General features: G+C 41.2%; 1 protein-coding gene and 1 pseudogene across 3 annotated transcripts; both read left to right on the top strand.

Moving 5' to 3' along the window:
- Positions 1-4,414: 4,414 nt before the first annotated feature.
- Positions 4,415-11,437, top strand: LOC308330909 (NADH-ubiquinone oxidoreductase 75 kDa subunit, mitochondrial-like; annotated as a pseudogene). The gene is made up of 17 exons (XR_013966239.1): positions 4,415-4,533; positions 4,681-4,767; positions 5,159-5,266; positions 5,387-5,463; positions 5,571-5,651; positions 5,728-5,858; positions 5,962-6,147; positions 6,278-6,412; positions 6,494-6,608; positions 7,069-7,214; positions 7,298-7,426; positions 7,776-7,905; positions 8,014-8,125; positions 8,242-8,417; positions 8,590-8,724; positions 10,800-10,878; positions 10,984-11,437. The product of XR_013966239.1 is annotated as an NADH-ubiquinone oxidoreductase 75 kDa subunit, mitochondrial-like (transcript).
- A 1,350-nt stretch (positions 11,438-12,787) lies between these two features.
- On the top strand, positions 12,788-26,216 carry ino80da (INO80 complex subunit Da). Of its 2 annotated transcripts, none has more exons than XM_080785058.1 (10): positions 12,788-13,289; positions 15,203-15,449; positions 15,535-16,352; positions 16,528-16,618; positions 16,698-16,922; positions 18,301-18,410; positions 18,586-18,719; positions 18,816-19,039; positions 20,362-20,519; positions 23,749-26,216. In XM_080785058.1, exons 2-10 carry the CDS (start codon positions 15,232-15,234, stop codon positions 24,768-24,770), a joined length of 3,000 nt encoding a protein of 999 aa, XP_080641184.1. In that variant the 5' UTR covers positions 12,788-13,289; positions 15,203-15,231; the 3' UTR covers positions 24,771-26,216. The 2 variants fall into 2 exon arrangements, with proteins under 2 accessions (XP_080641184.1, XP_080641185.1); XM_080785059.1 differs by lacking the exon at positions 12,788-13,289 and adding an exon at positions 13,787-13,883.
- The last annotated feature ends 587 nt before the right edge of the window (positions 26,217-26,803 follow it).

Below are 26,803 nucleotides of genomic sequence, written 5' to 3' on the forward strand. Positions count from 1 at the left end.
TCGATTCCCGCTGGGTGCTGGGGGCGTGTTCTCTCCTCCGCGTCATCAGTGCCCATACCCGAGGCAGGGTTGGCGAAAGGGCCTTTCTGTGTGGAGTTTGCATGTTGTCCCCGACCCCGTGTCCTCTAGGGTAGGTAACCTCACAAAAACATGCAGCAATCTAAAACTCTAAAACTACCTGGCAAGCCGGGGCGCCTGATGGAGGGGGAAAATACTTGTCCATGTCGTGGCATTTTTTATGTTAAATATTGAAATAATTATTTTGCTGACTGGTGCCGGGATGATATGCTCATTAATATGTCAGGTGAGGATGCAAGATATAATATAGTCCAACTGTGATAATTATACAATATAAAGTATCATTACAACTATGATAATACACTATAATGGATTATAACTGTGATTATAATACAATATAAAGTATTATAATGTATTGCAACTATGATAATTGCGACTGCAGGTCGCAGTTATATATCAAATTGTGCATTTCCCGTCAGTCAGCCAGTCAGTCAGTCATTCCCCATATATGGTCATGCCTCGTGACATCACGTGATGTCATCAATATTAAGCCCATATATGGAGAACCCTGATGTCATCAATATTGGCCAGCAACTCTGTTGAATCTTCCCCATCCATCCTTCCTCTTCGATGTCTCCCTTTTGATACCTGTCCATTTAAACTCTAGACGGGCCTGCCCCAAAGTTATTAGTGCAGCGGCAGCTGTGTCCGGCAGCCGGCGAAAACTAGAGTTCTCAACAGGCCCTGCCCTATGTGGGCTCTCATCAAACCCTGTACACTCAAGACACTGCCCCCGCTGCCACCCTTAGATATCCATATATGGAGCTGACCTGTTCTGACATTCCATATGTTGATCTGACCTCATCAAACCCTGTACACTCAAGACACGCTCCATATATGGCCAGTACATAATTTATTCCATATGTTGATCTGACCCCCCCATGCAAAAGCGCCAGCGCTCGCCCAGCAGTCTGCCGTCACCCAGGCGGATATGTTGATCTGACCCCTCATGCCAAAGTGCCAGCGCTCGCCCCAACAGTCTGCTGTCACCCAGGCGGATGTGTGCTCGTGACCTCGTCCTTTAGGGTGAGGTCGCTTCTCGCCCCCAGGCGTCTTACTGGTTATAATACACAAAAATAGATTGAGAGTGATATATAATATACCAGTAAGACGCGCAAACGCGGGAAGCGAACGCAGCTCGTACATATTTGGGTTTTTTTAAGATTTATTTTTAAGTTAAGTTATTTTTAAGTTAAGTTTTTAACTTAGCCATAACCATATAAGGAGTCCCCAAAGCTGCTATACGTCCAAATATGGAGTGTGTTGCATCAATCACAAACAAATCACTCAGCTCCATATATGGGCACAAAGGGGGGACACACGGATACACAGACATGATCTGCTAGGTCTCATAGTAAGTGCTCACTGCATTCGCAATTATAGGCCTAATGCTTGATTACACAACTATGATCCTGGTCTAAATAAAAAGTCAGTGAGTGATCACTCAGGCATTATGAAGTGTTTAAGTAGACTATAGAGTAGACCTTTACAGCAGGCAGAGAACTGAAATCTCAGCCGTATGTATTTGTGTACCATACATGGAACCGGATAGAGCTCTCTCATCATTATTCTACTGAAGTATTTGTCTCATCAGCAAGAACTGAACACTGATGGTGAAGAAAGAGAACTTGGAAAGAAGACACTTGCGGACAAACCACGGAAACTGAAATTTCAACCATTTTGCCATATAGGCCAGGGGTTTTCAACTGATTGTGAACCAGGGACCACCATGCATCCCATGTGTATACATCCCACAGTTTCTCAACCGTTGACTACTACTGGTAAAATGTCCTAATAATAACTAACAAGTGTCTGTCCCGCTGTTACGTCACCATGACTCAGCCATAACCATATAAGGAGTCCCCAAAGCAGCTATACGTCAAAAACCCAAATATGTACGAGCTGCGTTCGCTTCCCGCGTTTGCGCGTCTTACTTGTCATAATAATTGTTATTGTTTGATGTGCATTAAACTTTTTCCATAATTGAACTATATTGCCTTATTCTCTTTGCAATATTTGAATTAGTGGTCTTGTCTATAATAAGATGAAAAGGCAGAGGTTAAATAGATGTCATGCCCATAATTAAACTTTGGGGGCCTTATAGCTTTAGTAGGCTATTTGATTCATTTTTTAGACTGAAAAAAGGGACAGTCCTGCATTTACAGCTAAATACACTGCAGTGGACGTTGCCGTCCTCTGGGGGCTACCGGCACTGACATTTGAAGTGCAGCGGCGTTCTCATGCATTATGGCAGATATCTGACAGACAGTACTACTACGTCACTAGTACTACTACTAGACACAGAACTACTATCTACTCTATAAATGAACTCCAAACAAAAACATAGTATTAATATATAGGCTAGGCCATATAGACCTATGCAGTGATTAATAGGTATAAACTTAGGTATATATAAAGTAGGCTATGCATGGATAATGAATGGCTCACCCCCCTCCATTGTTCTGGAAATTCCATTCTGGAAAGGTGTTCCATTCCTCCATTACTGAAATTAGTTGCCCCTGAATTCCCTAGACCACTTTCCCAGCAGATTGTGATATTGTGAATGACGGGTACAACACAGCTGCCTGCTGAGTCATTTTACAGTAGGTGTCACCAGAGCCATAGAGTAAAACAGAGTTAGACAATGTCAACTCCGTTCACTTCATGGGGCCATGCAGGCTCTTTACGGAATTAATTGTTGTCTATGGGCTCGCGTGACCATGCTGTTTTCTGCCCCCTCAATGTCGTAACTCTGTCTTATTCTATGGCTCTGGATGTCACTATATCAGCTGGGTTTACTGATGATTGATATTGATTGATTGATTCATGTATTGATTGCTTGACTATTATTGCTTGATTGATTGATTAATTGGATGATAAGAAGATAATAAGAGAAGATATTTGTTGTTAGATTAGATTTAGGATTTAGTGAGTATAGCCTATGTTTAGCACTCTGTCCGTCTCTCTGTCTGTGTGTGTGTGTGTGTGTGTGTGTGTGTGTGTGTGTGTGTGTGTGTGTGTGTGTGTGTGTGTGTGTGTGTGTGTGTGTGTGTGTGTGTGTGTGTGTGTGTGTGTGTGTGTGTGTCTCTGTGTGTGTGTGTGAGACGTGTGTGTGTGTGTGTGTGTGTGTGTGTGATTGTGACTGTCCGTCTGTGACTCTGTGTAGCCTACAGCTAATCTCTGGCACCGTTGGCCCGGTCAATGCCAAACTGTGCACACACACTCCCTGGATGGCTGGATGCCATGCAACAACGAACCTCTGCCTCTTAATTTTTCCACAACAGCCTGTTATAGCGCTACTATGAGGCCGACATTTGCTAAATACATTTCTTTACATTACTTATACACATTTTATCACGCAAATCGGTATCTCTACAGTCATGTGATCAACACAGACCTGCCCACTTCCCCATATTCAATCCCCATCGAAGATTGCCTTCCAAAGTTTGCAGGATTGCATGGTCTGTTGTGCAGAAATGCAACTTAAAAAAAATCAAATCAGTCTCATGGTGGTGCTATAACAGGCCAATTCATGTTCTTACCTAAAACTGCACCGATCTGTATAAACTTTGTAGGCGAACTGCCTAGAGGCCAAGGAAAAACCTTTGCCCTGCATTTTTCACATCTGAGGCTGATTTTGGCAAAACACATTTCTGTAGATTACTTGTCCATTACTTGTTTTATCCATACATCTCGCAAATCAGTATACACTATCTCCATAGTCATGTGATCAACACGGATCTGCATGCTTTCCCATATTCCATCACGATTGTCTGATTGCCTTCCAAAGTTTGCAGAATTGGTCAATTTTTTACAAAATGCCTCAAATCTTGAACACAGCGTGCGATTTCTGTGCAATTATGCACGCACATTCCCACTAGGCAGAGGAAGAAATGCCACTTGGGACAAGAAGCCCTGGGGTCCTTTCCAAGCGAAGAAGCAGCGACTCTTACTACGAGTCTCTCTCACGTCATTGAACTTCTCACCCTATCTCTCCAGCTACCCGTCAGAGAAATTTCATTTTGGCCTATTTTATCTGCGACCTTATTCTTTCGGTCATGACCCACACTTCATAGGAACGAAGATTGCTCGGTAGACAGAGAGATTTGCCTTCTGGCTCAACTCTTTTTTCGTGATGTATTCTATATGCATTCTGTCATTGGTCTATCTTCTAACCTGGTTAAATAATGGTGAAATTGTTCCTCATTTTGCTGGAACCCCATCAAGAACCCCTGGGGGGGGGGGGGGGGGGGGGGGGGCTGGACCACATTTTAATCACCACTGCTTTACAGGAGTTGGCAAACAGTGATCAATTAAATAAATGCTGCTATACTGTAGCTTGTTATTCTTGTCTCTCCAGCATGCTGCGTTTGCCTGCAGTGAGTCGTCCCCTCTCAGCAGGAATAACAGTAGCTCTGAGGCTAATCAAAGGAAGCACAGCTGGCCCTAATCATGGTAAATATCTACAATTGAATAATTATTTTTAATTTAATAGAACAATAAAGATTACAAGAATCTTTGGAGAAGGTAATGAGAACAGTGATTACATTATGAAACCTAATGAAAAGGGTTACACATTGTTTTTCATCTGTGCTTGTACAGTTCGCGCTGCAGCCACAGCAGCAGCAAGTAACCGTGTCAGTGGATGGGAAGCCGGTCATGGTGGAGCCAGGAACCACTGTGCTGCAGGTAACGCTATTTAATACTTATAGATACTAGTGTGGAGCTTGACTGATGCCAGAATTTGGGTCCGATGCCGATTCCAAATTCTCAGTCCTAGGCCCTTGAAATAATCTTGAAATCATTTGAAAAATAATTTAAACGACAACCGTTTAATCGATAAAACATTAGTGTTATCAATTAAACGGTTGTTGTATTTATGCTTATAAGTAAACATTTCTCAAATAAAATCTGTTAAAACATTGACAATGGGAGGTCTAGGACTGAAAATGTGCATATACTATATACGATTTTGCCTATAATGACATGCCCAAAATAGGGCCACTATACAATCACTTTTTCTAATTATAATTCTGAAAAGATATTATGATTTCAAATGTATGACCAAATTGTATCAAAGGCATGTGAGAAGATGGGAATCCAGATTCCACATTTCTGCTATCATGAGCGCCTGTCTGTTGCGGGGAACTGCCGGATGTGTCTGGTGGAGATAGAGAAAGTCCCTAAGGTATGTGGTCGGTGTGTATGTGATGGATTTTCAGTTTAAATGTTTATAGTGACAGTCAAATGAAATATTAAATTATGAGTAATGAAATGGTTATGTTGATCATGATTTTCTATCTACCAGCTGGTGGCAGCCTGTGCTATGCCAGTCATGAAGGGTTGGAACATCCTAACCAACTCTGATAAAACAAGAAAGGCCAGGTACAGTAGTATCAACCTTAAAGAATAGTGGTAATAATGATGGCATTTGTTATTAGCATTATATTAATATAAAGAATCTTACTATAATGAGATTATGTTTCACTCAGAGAGGGTGTGATGTTCCTGCTGGCTATAACCACCCATTAGATTGTCCAATTTGTGACCAGGGTGGAGAATGTGATCTACAGGTAAATATAGCATAGTTTTCATGAGTAGTTTGCAACCTGTTGAAGTCTAAATGTGATTGACTGCCATTGTGCATAGGACCAGTCCATGCAGTTTGGCAGTGACAGGAGCCGCTTCACAGAGGGCAAAAGAGCAGTGGAAGATAAGAACATCGGCCCCCTTATTAAAACTATTATGACTCGCTGTATCCACTGCACTTGCTGTGTGCGGTGAGTTGTCTACCACAGTTGATAAGTCCTCTCTGTAAAGCTCACCATATATAGCTATAAGCACGAGAGAACATTTCTAAATGTATTTATTTTGTTTCTAAAGCTTTGCCAGTGAGATTGCAGGTGTGGAGGATCTAGGTACTACGGGCAGGAGTAATGACCTGCAGATTGGCACCTATGTGGAGAAGATGTTCATGTCAGAGTTGTCTGGGAATGTGATTGATATATGCCCAGTTGGAGCTTTGACCTCTAAACCATATGCCTTCACTGCTCGTCCTTGGGAGACCAGGTTTGTATGCAAATGCTGTAACAACAGATGCTAAAACTGGGACTTGTTGATACGGTCAACTAATTAGCTTCATTAGGGTCACACTGTATCTTTTTGACCTGTCTTTCACTCCTCTCTTCCTTTTCTACAGAGCAACTGCATCTATTGATGTTCTCGACGCTGTGGGCAGTAACATTGTGGTGAGCACCCTTTGTGGTCAAGTGATGAGAGTTCTACCTCGCCTGAATGAGGATATTAATGAGGAGTGGATATCAGACAAAACCAGGTTAGTTTCAAATCACAACACCATAGATATAACTCATTTCTAAATCATGAATTAATTAACTGGATTCATCATGCTTTGTAGGTTTGCTTACGATGGTCTTAAGCGGCAGAGGCTTACACAGCCAATGGTGAAGAATGAGTCTGCACAGTTGGTTACCACCTCCTGGGAAGATGCGCTAAATCGTGTTGCTGGAGCTGTATGTGATTCATTATGAACGTATTGTTCCGTTGAATCTATGGTTTAGACTGGGTTCCTAAACCTTTCAGGCCGTGACCCCCGCAAAATAATCATATTTGAACAGGGGTCCCCACCTTGACAAGCACTTTTTGTAGGCATGCCTTACATTTAGTTTTACTCAGTTCTACAAATAAAAATAGTTATCTGTAATATTTGACAATTTGGTATTAAAAAGGTCTTCAAAGTTATTAAATTGTAACATTTTGAAATGTGCAGATACCCAATATATAGTATATACACTTATACTGTATGCTGGTTTGTTTACTGTGTTGAGTGAGAATATAACGTTACGCATTAAGCTAATCAGGTCCCAACTCCTAGTTTGGGGACCTCAGAGTTATATATTACATACATATATACAAAATTGTGGCTTTGATCTACTGTAGGCTGGCCTGAATCCAGTTCGTTTTCTCTTGCAGTTGCAAAGTGCTCAGGGAAATAACGCAGCTGCTGTTGTGGGGGGCTTGGTGGATGCAGAGGCTCTTATTGCCCTGAAAGACTTGTTGAACCATTTGAACAGCGATAACCTCTGCACTGAGGAAATATTACCTATTGCTGGTGCTGGGTAAGATCATGCATAATAATGCATGAATAATGCATAATCAGTTAAATGATGAAAAACTAACATTTTGTCATCTTCTCGTTTAGATCAGACCTGCGTTCAAATTACTTGCTAAACACTGGGATTGCTGGCATCGAAGAAGCTGACCTTCTACTCCTGGTTGGCACCAACCCGCACTATGAGGCTCCTTTGTTTAATGCACGAATAAGAAAGAGGTACCTTAGAGACTAGTAGAATGCCACAGACGAAAAACAGTCTATGTCCACACTATTGATCCATAATGTATAAATGATAGATAAGGGTTCAGGACAACGAGGCCTTTTCGTGGAGGGGTCAGAATCAAATTTGGACTTAGACTGTTTTTCGTCTGTGGTACTCAGGCTTTAAGTGCTGCCAATATCTCCGTTTGCTAAATTTATTTGAAAGTATTTGCTGTGGCAACTTGTGTTCCAGATTTACTGCCTGTCTCATGAGGAACACATTACACGTAGATATTTGTGTTTCTAAAGCAAGGGCACCTGCATCAGTGGCATGCATCATTGAATTTTGGTGTCTCCACTTTAGCTGGCTTCAAAACGAGTTGCAAGTGGCTCTAGTGGGGCGGGAGGTGGACCTAACTTACACCTATGAGCATCTTGGCGAGTCTGTCAAGGTTCTTCAAGAAATTGCACCAGGAATTCACCCTTTTGCCCAGGTAATTGTGTTGTGGCCTCATTAATGTTACTTGCACATGTGTTTTTGAGATTAGTCTTCATAGATCTATCTACTTTACCTACAAACTGGTCTGTATGTCCTGTTGTAGGTCTTGGTTAAAGCAAAGCATCCTGTTGTTGTGGTCGGCAGTAGTTCACTGCAGAGAGAGGATGGGGCTGCTATAATGGCTGCTGTGTCTACCATTGCTCAGAATGCCAGACAGACAGACAGACAGACAGACAGACAGACAGACAGACAGACAGACAGACAGACAGACAGACAGACAGACAGACAGACAGAATGTCTTAATCTTATGTGCCTTTAATTCATGTTTAAGGTCACCATGGGGATGTTGGTGCAACAATGGCTGACATCAGACTTCCTGGAGCAGCATACACAGAAAAATTTAGCACCTATGTGAACACAGAGGGCCGTGCCCAGCAGACCAGGGTGGCTGTGACTCCTCCAGGCATGGCCAGGGAGGACTGGAAGATCATCCGAGCAATCGCAGAGGTTAGTTTCATACTAAACACAAGGCATCAGGGTGGCACAGGGTTGTTTTATTGATTGGAGCTTTAATGCTTTATATTGTGTATATATATATGTTATATTTATATAACACATGTAGCATATCCATATTTTTTAAATTGACATAATTTGAATTTTGTATTCATTGTTTTTCAAGTTTGCTGGGGTCATTTTGCCATATGACACCATTGATGAAGTCCGTGCAAGACTGGTACAAGTTTCTCCAAATCTGGTGCGATATGATGACGTTGAGGAGGCCAACTACTTTAAGCAGGCTAATGAACTCGCTAAGGTTGGCCACAATCTTCCACTTAAACATCTATAATATTATGCCTGTGAAAGCATGTTTAGGGCCATAGCCCCTCCTTGAACACAAACATTGGCTGATGATTGGCTGATCACCCCATAGCGATGATTTGATTGGCTGAGCAAAGTACATATTTGAGGATAAAAGTGAGGGCAGAAAAGTGAAGACGACAAAAGTGATTGGCCCGAATGACATTTGTGATGATTTGATTGGCTGAGCACGGAATGTGATGTATGGTGATGTATGATAATAAGAGCGCCCCTCACTTCACACAAGTGTGATTTTTAAGTTTGTGTTTAGATGTTAGGCAACAAAGTCTTATGCACACCTGTATGCTCTGAGGCGGGTGTGCAGGCAGGGCTCAATGTATTCAGAAAGAATGCACACAAAGTGCACAAAGACCCGCACACCGTCTGCACCTGCAATACGAACTTTATTGGCAACGTTTTGACCGAAACGTTGCCAATAAAGTTCGTATTGCAGGTGCAGACGGTGTGCATTTTTTCTGAATACATTGTGTTTAGATGTTAAAATGTGATGTCTTTGTTGCCTTACTTGAATCCAGACTCCAGGACATTCCAAAATGTCAGTTGAAAACAATTGAAGCCTTTGTTATCAGAGCTGAGAGAAAATATCTGTAAAAGCAGAAGGCCTGCACACTCCAGATTAGATGAAAGTCTTTTGGTGCAAGGCTCAATAATGCAATAGAAGTGAAGAAATAGCTAGCACACAAGTTCTTTTCACATGATTTATGATTGACAACACCGAGGAAGGCCTATCAGATCGAAACGTGTCCGTATAAGAGGTAAACTAGAAAAAGTGCCCTTCTGTTTGGAAAAAATGTTTAGGAGTAAAATCACACCTGTGTGAACTGAGCGGTGCAACTATACATGTATTAGTTACTGTACTGTGCTCTGTAGACTACTTTATTGTAGTGTACTGTGCTCTGTACTGTACTTTGTGTTTTGGGGGGAATGCACAGTTTCACCGCAATTGGACGCTGCATTCATGATTTGCGGCATTTTGTACAAAACGGCCCTCTTCTGAAAACTTTGGAAGCCAATTTTAGCCAATCAGGGTGGAATATGAGTCAAACAGACCCGTCTTGATCACATGACTGTAGAGATCATGTGTACCGATCTGCGTGTCATTTGGATAAAATTTGAAGGAGTAATATAAAGAAATATGTTTTACATAAATCGGCCTCCTGGTGGCGCTATAAAGAGCAGATGTGGAAAATTCAGGGCAAATTAGTAGAAAGTAGGGGAAAGAATTGCGGAAATCACACCATGGGTTCATGATTTGCGGCATTTAGTTCAAAATTGATCACTGCTGCGAATTTTGGAAGCCAATTTTAGCCAATCGGGATGGAGTATGAAAAATCTGAAAGACCCACTTCGTGTAATGGCTGTAGAGAGACTGTGTACCAATTTGCGTGCTGGTTGGACAAAAGTGTACTGTCCAAAAGTGTGTTTTGCCTCCTGGTGGCGCTATCACAGGCCCATGTGAAAAGAATGGGGCAGAGGTTCAGCTCTGGCATCCTGGCAGACGGCAGTGTGTGTGCACTGTGCAGTCAGTGCAGAGTGTGGCAGAGATTAGCTGTCCACAGACACACACGGACAGACACACACACGGACGGACGGACGGACGGAGTGCAAAACATACTCTCTCCCCATGCCAGGACATGTATTGTGTGCTGGCTATTTCTTTGCGATCAGTGCCCCTACTCTTTGGAATGCCTGACTGCCCCTGGAGATCAGGCTTGCTGAGTCTGTCCCCCATTTTAAATCCCTCCTTAAAACTCACTTAAATTCTATAGATTAGCTTTTAATGCACATTCCCCCTGATTCTATTTCTAATCTATCTGCACTGGTCTTTCACCAGTATGAAAATAGTATGTACTTTAATTTTTGTTTTGTGTGTTGTGTTTTTGTCTTTTGCTGTTTCCTTTGTAAAGCACTTTTTAACACAGTTTTGAAAGGTGTTATATAAATAACGTTTTATATTTATTATTATCACTTTGCTCTCCATGATGATGATGTCTGTCTTGTCTCTCTCAGGTAGTGAACCAGGATAGCCTTGCCCTTACTGAACCTTTAGTTCCTCCACAGCTCACTGTGAAAGATTTCTATATGACAGGTAGGCTTCTGATTAGGAAGGAATTTGTGTTTAAAAAAGTTTAAATCCACCATCATGGTGGTATGAGAGTGTATAATTTGAATCTGTCTCAATTTCCATCCACAGATCCTATAAGCAGAGCCTCCCAGACAATGGCAAAGTGTGTGAAAGCATTCACAGAGGGAGCACAAGCTGTGGATGAGCCCTCCATATGCTAAAGATCAATGCATATCCATCCAGTTCTTACACACAAATGAACATGCACAACTTCTATATTTGCACAATTGATATGCACAACTCCTATATTTAAACATTCATAGCAACATATTATCATGTATAGTCAAATGCAGTAGCCTGTGGACTTTTTTTTGTATAGTAGGAAATGCTTAAATATACTTTATTAATTTTGAAAATCATCTGTTAAAGAGTTATGTACTCATGTGTTGTAATTACAATTACATTCCACTTTGAACAAACGTATGTATTTTTGTTTTCTATAGAACCATTTGTCAGTTTCTTCTGTATGTGTGCAATATATATACAGTATTTGATTGACATTGTTTTTGTTGGTAATAAATAGCTAGCCATACATTTTTTATTTACCTTTATTTAATCAGGGAAGACCATTGAGACTGAGAGCATGCTCTTTTTTTGCAAGAACGACCTGAGTACAACATGATCACACATACAAAACAACAAATAACACAATTTAACATAAGGTGAAATATATATGAGCAATGTTAAAAAAAAAACGAATACACTGGGGCTGCAAAAAACAAGTACAGTCTCTGTGTCACATTTTCAAGTAGGCCTACTGCCTTAAATGATTCTATAGAGACCACCAGTTTATCCAGTTTCAGAGAGTCCTGGATTTTCTTCCATTTGTCTGGAGCGTAAAAGATGAAAGCAGTCATTCCTTGTTCATTCATGGAGTTTTAAGTGTAATTATAGGTCTGTGAGTGCGTTATCCCGTACCCCGTGGATTTTGGAATTAAAAGCGAGGATAAATAACGGGAGCTTGCCACACAAGATGAAGATGAAGAATGATGGAAATTATGGAAATTCATATTCTGTTTTTGTACTGGTTAATTATTCCTTTCCAGTATATGTATGTATGTATAATGACGGGTAAGCAAATCTATTTTTAATGTTTTAGTCTTTAGTTCAATGTTTGTTTTGTAAACGCCATTGACAATGAAGGGAAAAGTTTAATGTTTGTGTTGTTGGCACCGTTTGTTTTACATCACCATTACATCACTTTAATATATTAGCGCCCCTCACTTCACACGGGTGAACAAACAGACAGACAGACAGACAGACAGACAGACAGACAGACAGACAGACAGACAGACAGACAGACAGACAGACAGGCAGACAGGCAGGCAGGCAGGCAGGCAGGCAGGCAGGCAGGCAGGCAGGCAGGCAGGTCTGAGAAGAACACTGAGGCCCTCTACTGGAAGGGGCAGAACAAGCTGTTCCTCCTCCTGAGGATACTCAGGAACATTCATGATTGAGGTGTTTGGAATAGCCAGGTCAAGACTTAGACATGGCATAGCAATACTGTAGTTAACTATAATATGTTATGTCTACTCTACAACTTATTTTTTATTTATTTATTCATGGATTCACTTATTTAAGTTTTATCTTAAATAAGTGAATAAAATATGAGGACGCATTCGGCAGCTTTCTCGTGTCCTTTTTGCAAATGTGATATTCAAATTTCACAGAAATAATAGAAGAAAAAAAAAAAATGTATATATAATTTTCTGTGAAATATGAATATCACATTTCATTAATATTATGTACAGTTATGTTGTGTTCCAGCTCCTGTGTGTGATTGGCACATGTTCCATCAGCAATGAGCACCAGTCGGCACTCGGCAACAGTCCGTCAGGGTTGATAACTCATTCATGAAGATGATAGCGGGTGATCCAGGTGGATGTCATAGATTAACATTTCCCTGGGCTGACGTTTTGTCCTACAACAACAATTACCTAATCATCGTAATGTCCACAATGGAAACAGTGTTGTCGTTCAACCACAATGTCATCATGCCCACGAGAAGAATGGATTACATTGCACTTGTAACAGTGCTGTTGCTTTTTTACAAAGTTGAATTTCCAATATGGTAGGAGTTTGTTGTTGTTCAGCGGACTGTTGTCATGTCACCGCAGTGCCTGTAGTGGTGCTGTGAGGAGTCTGCTGTGGACCTAACAAAAAAATCCTCAGCAGCCTCCCCAACTTGCTAATGTTTGCTGTGGATAATCTATATTTACATGCATCTGTATTTCAAGATATACTGGGTTCGATGAAGATCACTGCTAGTATCTTACAATATCGAATATCGATGCACAAATAACCTAGCTGATTCTAATAGACATTTGAGCCGTCTATCCGGAGTGAATACCGTACACAGCTCATACCAATTGAAGGTAAGCCGAGCCGTTTACATCCTGGGACTCTATTTTCACACGGCCTGTCTCGTGAGGTTGACCGTGGGCAGCGTTGTCTACTCTAGCCCCCTGACCAGAGGCCTATAGTTGACGTTTATTTTTTAATAGCCGAAGGCCAATGTAAATACTGCCGTTATATTCGACAGGTGTAGATACGTTGATTTATATGGTGGCTGTATGTCGTGCAGCTACCTAATACTATAATAAATAGTAGTAACTGCTAGTAATTGAGATCGACTGGTGTTTTTTTTGGAAGGCCTCTTTTAGACAGGCCTCAAGCCTCCGCTGCAGGCCCTTTGTCTAGAACTGTATGGCTAACACGTTTAATGTTTATACTTTTAATTAGGTCGAATTTGATAAAGTCATACAGTTGGTGGTATTACTTTTCCAATACACTGGTTTTATAGTCCATTTCAACTGAAAGTATACTTGTAACGCTAGCCTTTTGCTTATGTTTCCGTTTCCTGGCTAGCTACCGCCTACAAAATTTGGTGTTTTTAGCTTTGGCAGCTAGCTCTGAAGTTAACGTTCTGTCACCTGTTCCAGTCTGGCTCGCATTGTTACATTTGCAATGTAAGTCCAGAGCAGGTTAGATATATATATCTATATCTGGTAATTGGTATATTAATATGGTATATTGTATGTTTACGCGTCTATTGTTTATACTTGTCATATTAATGTTAACAAGTTGACATCGGTAGCTAGTATCGGTTAGCTAGCTGTTCAGGCTCTAATGGGTTATTTGGTTACATGTACCTTATAGTATACGAGCGTTCCAAAAAATAACCTACACTTAAAAGTTAAAATATGTGGAAAAATATACAATTATCATGTCTAGGATACAATCGTACCAGTGTTAATGTTAGCAAACTAGCCACTTCTAAGCAGCCCCTAAAGCTGTCCGTTTTGCTGTTGCAGGTGATGGATAGCTAATACTTCCTTGCATGTTCATCACGTGTTAACCACTAACTTATGGCAACTAACCAGTAAAATAAATCAACAGATTTACTGCCAAACTAACTAACTAGCCAGCTAACCCCTTACTCGTTGGTAACTGGTTAATTCTGTAGCATCTGATTTGAATACTAACTAGTTCATTATCAAGCTGAAGTATGAGTAGTTGGCATGTCCTTTTTGTTGTTTTAGTTATTTCTATTTTTCTATTTTTTACTTTTGACTAAACATTGTTATAATAGTCAGCTTATAGTTGTGCTTCTTAAAACGTTCTCTGCTGCACTATAGCAGCCATCTGTCATGTGATTTTACTACCATCAGTGTGTATCTATTGGTTTATACTCTATAGAGTTAACTAAATGGTTGCTGAATAATGTATATCCCATTCCCAATACAAGCATTACATTATTATCTCTGTTTTTGAGATTGTGACAGCTGATGGGTGAATAGTCTGAACGGAATACTGTATTTTTTTTGTTAATCATGATTCATGTTCAGTTTACAAAGACCAACTTTTGCCGTATTTAGCCTGCTAAGCCCGGCATTCAATTAGTGCATACTAGAACAGTTATCATTCAATCGTCCATAGACTTCTCAATGAGTTTACTGACTGTGACAAATTATAGTTATGTTTTGGGTTTTTTGCAATGCACAAGCAAATTTGTTTTTTCACACACGTAAAATCAAACAAATTCACATTAGTAACACATTTTGACTATCTTGAGTGATTTATGACCCAGAATTATGATTATTGCATGTTCATTCTGTCTCAATCCCAGTATTGTTAAGTATTTAGATGAATGGATTTATATTGTAGAGGGGAGTTAGCATTACTCTCTGCATATTGTGTTGATTGTAGGTGCAGGAAGGGTCATCTCCTGTATGACAGTTGAAAGTTTTTGTGTAATTCTCAGTTTTCCCAACCTTTATCCCATCAGCTGATGTTCTCAAGGACAAGAGTCACGTGATGTATGAAGGCAAACACATACACTTCTCGGAGGTGGACAATAAGCCATTGTGCTCATATAGCCCTAAGCTCTGCAAACAGCGCAGACTAAATGGCTATGCTTTCTGTATCCGACATGTTCTGGAGGATAAGACTGCCCCCTTCAAGCAATGTGAATATGTCGCCAAGTACAATAGCCAGCGATGTACCAATCCCATCCCCAAGTCTGAGGACCGCAGGTGAGTGTTTGTCTGTATCTCTATGAGCTTTTCTGTTCACAATTGTAATATAAGTATGTTAAAAAGTATGTTCCCCCCCCCACAGATACTGTAACAGTCACCTACAAGTTCTGGGCTTTATCCCCAAGAAGGAGAGAAAAAAGAAGCATGATGCTTTGGAGGAAATGCGTTCACGACCTCACCTAGAGTCAGTGGCACTTAACATAACTGTACCCTCTCTGGCTCTGAAAGCACCCAACGGTCTGGATGAGCTTCCGCCCTCTCCCCCTTGTACACGCCTGTTACCCCTTCAAGATGGGGAACTCCTGGACCCTTTTGCCTTTTATGAGGATGACACAGACGGGGAGGAGGCAGGTACTCCTCGGAAGGGCATCGCCGTGAAGAAGAAACTGCAGGGTCGTCTGACACTCAACCAGAAACTCCACCATGACACTGACCTCTTCCAACCACCTCCAGAGCACTTTAACCCCTCTCCTGTTCCCCGAGTCCATCACCACCCCGCCTCACCACTCAACACGCACCTCTCCCGTCAGCAGTCAGGACTTCTCCAGACCCCCCAGCACTCCAACGTGCCCTCTTATGTCCTCACTGGACAACAGCAGGGTTTATTATGCAATGCAGCACCACCTCAGACACCTACCTTTCTGCCTCCAGGGCTGCCCACCAGTGCAGTGCCAAGTCTAGCACAGCCCCCCGGACCATCGCTCAGCAGAAAGCCCCATGTCACTGCCACTCACTTGCCCTCTAGCTGCAGGGACAGTGCTAGTAGTACTCAGCGGCATGTGGTGGTCATGCGGCCAGCTGCCTTCTCACCGCCAGCTGCCTCCCTCGCCAGGTTGCAGCATCTGGTTCAGCTCTGCGCCAAGAGACATCAGGATCATGGAGACCTCTTCCCAAATCTAGGTGCCTCCTCTGCCCACATTTACCAACAATTAAATACTATTCATAAATTGTTTGTATTTATTCGTACTGATTTGCAAGTCTCTTGAAGGACTGACTGAGTAAGGTTCTTTCGATGTAGCTGTTGTAGTAGGAAGCTGCTGAGATAGATGGGCTGCTCTAACAAGCTCTCTTCCAGGACTGGACTGGTCGGAGGACAGCGCTGAAGACGATGAAGAGGAAGTGGAGAGAGAGCTACCTTTTCAGAGCTCTTGGAGACAGCAGTATGGGTTAGTGTGACTCAATACTCGCACTACAGCATGCATTTTCAATGTTATAGTACATGTAATGACTGCTATTAATTAATAGGTTGGAAGAGGAAGGTGATTCGTCTCGGAGAACGCGGTTGCTCAGGCTTTGCTCGTACCTCCGAGAGAAATACAAGCACATGTGCAGACAGGAGAGGGCAAGCATGCGCCAGAAGAGATACCGCTATGCCTTCCGCAAAGCCCTGCTACATGCTGCCAGTAAAGACCCTGACTGTGCTGGGCAGTTGATCCAGGAGCTACGCTGTGTCTCTCAGACGGCCTCAAGGTATTCTGAATAATAACCAGTTTAAAAGCGTTCAAGCGTGCAATCAGAAAAAGGTGATGCATGAATGGAGTCACAGGCCCTCATTTATCACTGGAATGTAGAAACCAGCGTAGTCTGCAGTCTGTTAAGCCTACTTGCCAGACATAATTTCAGAAGTGATGAAATTCCTGTCCCTCTGTCATTCAGTCCGACTTGGGACTCTGTGATATCCACTGCTTGGACTGCTCCCTCCGAACATTAAATTGCACCTTGTTAATGCAATAATATTAAAGCAATATTGTGCACAACAACCACACAGGCCAGATGTCTGACACTTCACCTGGTATAGCACTCATGTACAGACAGTTGAGACCCCCTTGATCCTAGTGAAGCCTGACATTCCACCGCGGCCTGTCTCTGCATACTGTATGTTTGGCACTCCTACATTGCTTGCGAGTGGGACTTTCATACAGCCTATTAAGTGGGAGTAATCTTTGTCCAACTACACAAATCACACCATAATTAATTTAACTGATTGGAATGTGTTTTGAATATCAATTTCACCCAGCACTGATATGCCCTGGAGATGTTTACATTGCTGTTTGCAAAATGATCCCCCCCCCGCAAGTGCTTATGCTGTAGGTCTTAATAGAGCCAAATGTCGAGATATCTGAATAACTTAAAGCTTTAAACTCCTGTTTAAATGGGTGTATTAAGCATCCAACTTTATATGATAGATTGTTTTTAATAGCTTGATTTTAAATGCTTGTAATTATGTCACCTATTAACCCCGTAATTACAACTAGTATGTTAAATGTTCGGTTATACCATTTTAAGTCATTATTGGCTGCTGCATAATGTTTAAATGTCTGTCGGACTGTCAGTGCATGTCTATGATGGAATTGTATACACCACCTGGAGACCTGATGTGAGATCGTACCCTCAAGTCAAAGTGACAATACATTGATAAATGTTGAAAGTGCTGGTGATCTCCGCATACTGATACAACAGTTTTTTGGTCTGGGCAAGCTTGATAAATGAGGGTGTGTAGATGACAACGCTATAGTTAAGCAACGCTCCTCTCTCTGTTGTAACGTACAAAATGTACTGACATCCATTGCACAGTACTGATGCCAGGCTCAAGGCTGTTTTATACTCACAAGGCAGATGCTCGTCTGCAGTGTTGGGCTGACAAAAATGACAAATTCTCAAGCACGTTTTGTTGAAAATGCATCATTTTCATTGTGCAACAGTATGAATTCCCTTTCAGATTGACTGGTGCTCTGGTTGCCGTTTGCTCAGCTATAGTCTGTCTCTCTCTTTAGTGCCGTTTGCTCAGCTACAGTCTGTCTCTCTCTTTAGTGCCGTTTGCTCAGCTACAGTCTGTCTCTCTCTTTAGTGTGATTCCAACAGGGCAGCAGAACGCAGAGACGGGGATCTGCACTGGCAGCACCAAGGGCCAGACCTGCAGCAACACGGCTCTGCCCTTCACCCGACACTGCTTTCAGCGTATCCTTTGCTCAGCTTCCACTACCCGCACATTGCAGTTACTCATTTACGATACATCTGTGTGAGATCTACATAGTGATCTTCTAGACCACACTACAGTGTTATCCCTTTTTGAGAAGAGACGTGATGATCGTCGCTCTCAGTGTGGTAGTATTTCCTTTACAATTCTGAACAGACATCCTGTTGAATCGCTCTCAACAGCTTTTCTCCAGTTGCACAGCCAAATTTGCCGATGGTCAGCAGTGTTCTATCCCTGTGTTTGACATCACACACCAGACGCCACTCTGCGAAGAGCATGCCAAAAAGATGGTGAACGCGCTGCGCTGTTAATTTCACAAAAGGTTTTGTTCATTCTTTTTCTTTTTCTTTTCGTAACTCAAATATTTGTTCACATGTTCCTCACAGGACAACTTCCTGCGCGGGGACGGTAATAGAAGAGTGCAGCACCAGCAACAGCAGCAGCGTAAGCCACGTAAAAAGACCAAACCTCCGGCACTCACCAAAAAACACAAGAAGAAGAGGAGAAGAGGGCCGCGGAGACCCCAGAAGCCCATCCCTCCTGCATTGCCCCAGGGAAACCTGGGGATGCCTTCCACCAGCCTAGCCATGCCTTCACAGGCCAGCATCAGGTTTGTACCTACCTGTATGTCCAGCAGTCTGCCTATCCCAAACACCCCACCAAGCCTGTACAGTATATAGATCTGAACATGTACATGTACAACGTGACGTGAGAAGGATTCCATTTAACAGTGAGTGCTGCCTTCGCCAACACTGACCGCATCTGGCAGACAGGCAAGACGGATAGTAGAGAAAAGACAGTCGTCAATGTATGAAACTTACTTTAACAATGAGGTTCTGTGGTTGATACATTGTAACAACTAAAAATGTAATATTGGCTCATAATGTAACAACGGTTCATAATGTAATAATCATGAGTGCAAAAAAATCTCACATTCAGAGAATAGTGGACTTTAAAATTGAAAGATTACTTAAAAGCAAGATGATAAATAACTACAAAAAAGCTTAAAGGAACTGCACAAATAATGTATTTGTTATATCGTATGTAAAGTGTCGTCTTTCTTGTTTTTTGTTTCCCTTTTGACAGTTTTTCTCCTTTTTTCTTTTCTGTAAAAGGATAGGCCAAAGAATTGGCCAAAAAAGGAGCCTATACCTTTTGGTAACTTAGAAATGTGGTCTATGCTTTGTAATATATGAAATGTATTTGGCTATTTGCATGATGTAGTAATGCGTGACATTAAGAACATTATGTAGCAACTCATAATCTAATAACGGCAACAATTAGTATCAGTATCATGGTCGGTATTAGCCGCAATTTGCAACTCTAGATTCTTTTATAATGGGATGAATCTAGAGTTGCAATACCCTCCATTGACTCCCTACTCATCCAATGCGTTTGCGATCTGCTTGTATTAAACGATGTTAAACTCGCCATCATTGCAGCTCTAGGCCAACTTGAATGATCCTCTTTTCAATCTGCCGAGCTTTTTTTCTTCATAAAAATCCACCGTAGACATGTTATGAGCTACTTTCTGTCAAGTGTTGCAGTTTGGAAGCACTTGTTTTAACAGGTCGTGCTGCTGCCTCCTGCATTATGTGCAAATTCGAAACAGGTGGTACAAAAAATCTAGAGTTGCAAATTGCGGCTAGGTCGGTATCAGTTCAGAACTATGGTCTGGACTAGAGCATACTGACCATGATACTGATTATTACGATGAATGCAATACTTTTCTCAACTATATGAGTAATACTGTATTACATTATGAGTGCCTACATAGGTTCTTTATGTAACTCATTATTACATTTAGCTCGTGATTTATTACATTATCAGTTTTATTACGTTATGAGCTATTTCATTATGAGCCATTATGAGTTGACATATTAACAGGTTGAGTGCTCATTTTTAATTTCAACTTAATTCCCTGCCCACCAGGAGCCCTTCAACCCCTGACTTGAGCACAGATGAGCTTCCTGATGACATCACCAATGACATGGCAGACATTCCAAATGACCTCGAGCTGAACCAGGAGGACTTCTCTGATGTGTTACCAAGGCTTCCAGATGATCTGCAGGACTTTGACTTGTTTGAAGGTGCCAACCATTACACTTTTATAGTTTTCACCTGTGCACTTATTAAGGCCATTATGTCTAGCAATTGGATTAGGATCAGAAATATATTGGCGGAATACGTTCACACATACCAGACTTGACTGTTGCTCTGTAGTATTCACACAAATAAATTGCAGTTTCACGGACCACTCAATTTATCGATAACATGAAATTGATAAGTAAAATAAGCTTGTTGAAGCCTCCCGAAACACTCAATGCATAAAGTCCAACAGCCACTTGTCATGTCTGCAACAACGCCAAACATACACAGCACACATTTATTTTGCCATTGACTTGAATGCCACATGACGTCAAGGGGGGTGGACAGACATACAGTACATACACAGGCCATGTTCAAAAATGATGAAAATGAGGATAACATTTTTTTCAAAAATTCAAAAAACGATGGGCTATAACCCATGTTTTCTTTTAATTTCTAATTTTCGTCAAATCCTCATAAATGATGAAAAACGGCGTGCTATAGTATGCCGTACGGTAGGGGCTATAGCCCATGTTCAAAAATGAGGATAACATTTTTTTCCTCAAAAATGGCGTGCTATAGTATGCCGTACGGTAGGGGCTTTAGCCCAAGTTCAAAAATGATGCAAAATGAGGATAACATTTTTTTCAAAAATTAAAAAAACGATGGGCTATAACCCATGTTTTTTAAAATTTTGAATTTTCGTCAAATCCTCAAAAATGGCGTGCTATAGTATGCCGTACGGTAGGGGCTTTAGCCCATGTTCAAAAATGATGAAAAATTAGGATAACATTTTTTTCAAAAATTAAATAAACGATGGGCTATAACCCATGTTTTTAGAAATTTTGAATTTTCTTCAAATCCTCAAAAATGATGAAAAACGGCGTGCTATAGTATGCCGTACGGTAGGGGCTATAGCCCATGTTCAAAAATGATGAAAAATGAGGATAACTTTTTTTTAAAATTCAAAAAACGATGGGCTATAACCCATGTTTTTTTTTTTTTTTAATTTTCGTCAAATCCTCAAAAATGATGAAAAATGGCGTGCTATAGTATGCCGTACGGTAGGGGCTTTAGCCCATGTTCAAAAATGATGAAAAATGAGGATAACATCTTTTTCAAAAATTCAAAAAACGATGGGCTATAACCCATGTTTTTTTTTATTTTGAATTTTCGTCAAATCCTCAAAAATGATGAAAAATGGCGTGCTATAGTATGCCGTACGGTAGGGGCTTTAGCCCATGTTCAAAAATGATGAAAAATGAGGATAACATTTTTTTCAAAAATTCAAAAAACGATGGGCTATAACCCATGTTTTTTGAAATTTTGAATTTTCTTCAAATCCTCAAAAATGAAGAAAAACGGCGTGCTATAGTATGCCGTACGGTAGGGGCTATAGCCCATGTTCAAAAATGATGAAAAATGAGGATAACATTTTTTTCAAAAATTCAAAAAACGATGGGCTATAACCCATGTTTTTTTTAATTTCGAATTTTCGTCAAATCCTCAAAAATGATGAAAAATGGCGTGCTATAGTATGCCGTACGGTAGGGGCTTTAGCCCATGTTCAAAAATGATGAAAAATGAGGATAACATTTTTTTCAAAAATTCAAAAAACGATGGGCTATAACCCATGTTTTTTGAAATTTTGAATTTTCTTCAAATCCTCAAACATTAAGAAAAACGGCGTGCTATAGTATGCCGTACGGTAGGGGCTATAGCCCATGTTCAAAAATGATGAAAAATGAGGATAACATTTTTTTCAAAAATTCAAAAAACGATGGGCTATAACCCATGTTTTTTTTTATTTTGAATTTTCGTCAAATCCTCAAAAATGATGAAAAATGGCGTGCTATAGTATGCCGTACGGTAGGGGCTATAGCCCATGTTCAAAAATGATGAAAAAGGAGGATAACATTTTTTTCAAAAATTCAAAAAACGATGGGCTATAACCCATGTTTTTTGAAATTTTGAATTTTCTTCAAATCCTCAAAAATGAAGAAAAACGGCGTGCTATAGTATGCCGTACGGTAGGGGCTATAGCCCATGTTCAAAAATGATGAAAAATGAGGATAACATTTTTTTCAAAAATTAAAAAAACGATGGGCTATAACCCATGTTTTTTGAAATTTTGAATTTTCTTCAAATCCTCAAAAATGAAGAAAAACGGCGTGCTATAGTATGTCGTACGGTAGGGGCTATAGCCCATGTTCAAAAATGATGAAAAATGAGGATAACATTTTTTTCAAAAATTCAAAAAACGATGGGCTATAACCCATGTTTTTTTTAATTTTCGTCAAATCCTCAAAAATGATGAAAAATGGCGTGCTATAGTATGCCGTACGGTAGGGGCTTTAGCCCATGTTCAAAAATGAGGATAACATTTTTTTCAAAAATTCAAAAAACGATGGGCTATAACCCATGTTTTTTTTTTTTTTTGAATTTTCGTCAAATCCTCAAAAATGATGAAAAATGGCGTGCTATAGTATTCCGTACGGTAGGGGCTTTAGCCCATGTTCAAAAATGATGAAAAATGAGGATAACATTTTTTTCAAAAATTCAAAAAACGATGGGCTATAACCCATGTTTTTTGAAATTTTTAATTTTCTTCAAATCCTCAAAAATGAAGAAAAACGGCGTGCTATAGTATGCCGTACGGTACGGCATGTTCAAAAATGATGAAAAATGAGGATAACATTTTTTTCAAAAATTCAAAAAACGATGGGCTATAACCCATGTTTTTTGAAATTTTGAATTTTCTTCAAATCCTCAAAAATGAAGAAAAACGGCGTGCTATAGTATGCCGTACGGTAGGGGCTATAGCCCATGTTCAAAAATGATGAAAAATGAGGATAACATTTTTTTCAAAAATTCAAAAAACGATGGGCTATAACCCATGTTTTTTTTAATTTTTAATTTTCGTCAAATCCTCAAAAATGATGAAAAACGGCGTGCTATAGTATGCCGTACGGTACGGCATGTTCAAAAATGATGAAAAATGAGGATAACATTTTTTTCAAAAATTCAAAAAACGATGGGCTATAACCCATGTTTTTTTTAATTTTAAACACACAGCCACACGTGGGAGAGGTTGGCACCACGCGAAAACACAACGGACTAGTAGAACACACTGCCTGTTGTACTGAATGTTGCAAGAGTATTTACAACATTGGTACATAAGGTTGCAATTTCATTCAGTTTATATTGTACTCTATATTTGTGCATGTGTAGGTAAGAATGGGGACCTGCTGCCTACTACAGAAGAAGCTGAAGAGCTGGTGCGTGCGCTGCAGGCCATGGGTTCTTATCCAGACTCCTTGGTGTGCTTGACATCCATGGGGGACTTGGCCTCGTCTGAAGGTGTGGACCACCGAACCATGGCTGTGTTTCCCGGGACAGTTCAGCCCGGGGGCATGGGTGACCTGCTGAACGGCCGCATCCCCACAGAGAACTTTACCAGCTTAGAGCTGGAGGACAACCTTCTGCATTCGGCTGGGGGTCATCATTTCCCCCATTCGCCCCCAACTCAGCCCTCTAATCAGGCCCGAGCTTCCGGGCCCAGCCTGGCCACTTCCTCTACGGTTGCTCCCTCCACCACCATGCTCACACAGAGCCCCATGACAGAGACAACATTTTCCAGGACACACACCCCCCACGCCCTGGCCAAGTCAGACGTGCCCACATCATCTCCACAAGGCAGCCACTACAGTAGTGAACATGTGCCATCCCCATACAGTGACCACATATCGTCCCCGCATGCTAGCTCCTTTCAGACAGACACGCCTCTCCTGCTGGAAGTCCCTCTTAGTGGGTTGCCGGGACCACCGCGCTCCTCATGGAACAACCTCCCTCTCCCCCTCACTGATCCCACACAGTTTGGCAACCTCATAGGACCAGAGAGTCACCTCATAACGACCTCCCTGTCCACTCCCCCTTCCACCACACACTCAGTGACCCTTCAGCCCATGGCTGCCCTCTCAGCGATGCCCCAGAGTGGCCTGACGGGCTTGACTACACCACCTGCCCCCTCGCCCTCCTCTTCTTCACATGACCTTCTGACCTCGGCGCAGCCCAAGCAGCAGCTCCCTCAGTTCAGCGCGGCCTTCGGCCATCAGTTGGCCTCCCACAGCGGCATCCCGAAAGATGTGCAGCCCAGTCACAGCTCTACAGCGCCTCCCACTGGGTTCTCAATAGCGAGTGCCACTGCTGCAAGTGCCAACAGCGCCATACCCCCCTTCCCACAAAGTAACTGAGAGCAGACGTATATAGGCTGCAGGTTACTCAGTGGACTCATATTCACTTAGCATACAGTCATGTGGCTTCTGACAGACCCACCTTTCTTCATCTGCTACATGTGTGCAATGTGGTAATGGTGCACTATTTTTGATCTAATTTTGCACAACCTCATAGTTTCCTTGCTATTTTAATAGTTTTATTTTGTGTAGCGAGTTGGTCTCCCTGAAGGAAGTTTGAGTCTGTGTGAGTCCACCAGTTTGCGCTGTCCTGTGGTTTCACCAGTAGGGGGTGATGGTTAGGCAGACATGGTGGTGGAGATAGTAGATTGAACTGATTACCATTGTTGGAAGGACCTTAGGTGAGATTATTCCCATCATGACAAAATCAGTGCTCAAGAATTTATTGACGGAAGCCTCAATCATGGTCCGTTTTATTTGTTTGGCCAGTTACATTTTGTCTATTGATCCACTATATCCTTCCTTGCTCATACGATCATTAAGGTTTTTTTTTTTTCTTTCTTCCAAATGTGTCATACACTGCTTCAATCACCCTATGAAAGACAAGAGGGTACAGGTTGTGAGAACTTGTGACCCATTATGTTTAAATTTATTTTGTTGTCATGAAATGGAATCATGAGATCCACTCTTATTTAATAGAAATGGAGAAGTTACCAAACTGCTTTTAAACATCTGTTTTTATATTGTATATATATATATGCTCTTTTATTGGTTTGCTCAGACGCAAGAACTCTGACCTCACCATTGGTTGTGGTTCTCCACATGGGTGGCATAGTAGGAACTGGAACGTAAACCGGGCTACTCAAAAGCAATAAACACATGGACATACTCTTGTATCGTAAGGTATTGTATTGGTCTCCACTTAAATGTAGCTCACTATGTAATCCAGACTGATGTGGACCAGGAATATGTTTGGGCCTGTCTTAACCGTGTCATAAAACATATTTCTGCTGCTGGAGGAAACCACCTAACTCCAAAATGTTCATTTTTCAGGAAATGAAAAAATATCCAGCTCAAGTGTAAGAGTGAGGAGGGTTTTGTTGAAAGCGCTTTTTAATACTTTTCATAAAGGGTGTTCAATAGTACTGATTCATGAAAAAAACTAAGATTGCTAAATGGGTGGAGGTAGCTGGTTTGGCAGATAGTTTGAGGAGGATCCAATGGAGTTGGGAGGTTTTTGCTGGAGCACTTTTTAATACTTTACATTGGATCAATTTTTATAACCAATGCTATTGAACACCCTTTGTGTTCAATAGCATTGATTTATGAAAACAAAAAAACCTCAAATGGAGTTAGGTGTTTTTTTCCCCGGACAGCAACGATATGCTCATTTAATAATCTTGGCTATTTTCTTTTTCTTTTATGACGAACTTGAGATTCATATGCAACAGACCACTGACATGGCCGAACAACTTCTCAAGGTTATCCGAGTAGGTTACTGGGTTTTCAACAGTGGCCAAATCCAGGTGATCTGTTGTTCACTCAGCGGTTGCTCTCTTGTCTCGTCTCCGTGTACCAGGTCACAAAGCGGGTTATCACTATCGGGAGGCCAATTGCAGAATGAAAGCCACCTTGTGAAATTATGGCCATCCTACCCACTGAATGAGAGAACGTTTAGTGGTGTTTTTGGATACGGTGACTTGGTATATACATGATTTTGCCCTCTGTCAGCTGTCTGTGATAGTGTGACACCATGGTATTAACTTTTTGAGGTATAGCACTGTCTGCTTTTCTCTACAGATACATTATCAGTTGTATTTTAAGGTCAATGATGCACTGTTACCTGGATTCCTATGTTGGCTGTTTAAAAAAAAAAAAGCAGTTTCTGCCTAACCTCACTGACAACTCCATAATTACTCAAACGTCAGTAGAACCATACGTTTTGATATGTTATTAGAATTTGACAGATTCTCAGATGTTGAGTATTAAGTATATAGATTAGCAATCTCTACATTGGGGTTCATTGGTGAATTATTGAGTAGAAATGGATTGAAATTGTTATTTGCAAAGTATTCAGTGGAACTTGTATTTTG

Source organism: Protomyctophum bolini, assembly GCF_963924005.1.
Source record: "Protomyctophum bolini genome assembly, chromosome: 16".
NCBI classification, from domain to species: domain Eukaryota; kingdom Metazoa; phylum Chordata; class Actinopteri; order Myctophiformes; family Myctophidae; genus Protomyctophum; species Protomyctophum bolini.

Excerpts from the sequence above, each read along its gene's own strand:
- ino80da (XM_080785058.1), top strand. The coding sequence starts at position 15,232 with ATGTATGAAGGCAAACACATACACTTCTCGGAGGTGGACAATAAGCCA. Across the intron at positions 15,450-15,534 it reads CCCAAGTCTGAGGACCGCAG|ATACTGTAACAGTCACCTAC; the intron begins GTGAGTGTTTGT and ends CCCCCCCCACAG. Across the intron at positions 18,720-18,815 it reads AAGAGCATGCCAAAAAGATG|GACAACTTCCTGCGCGGGGA; the intron begins GTGAACGCGCTG and ends TGTTCCTCACAG.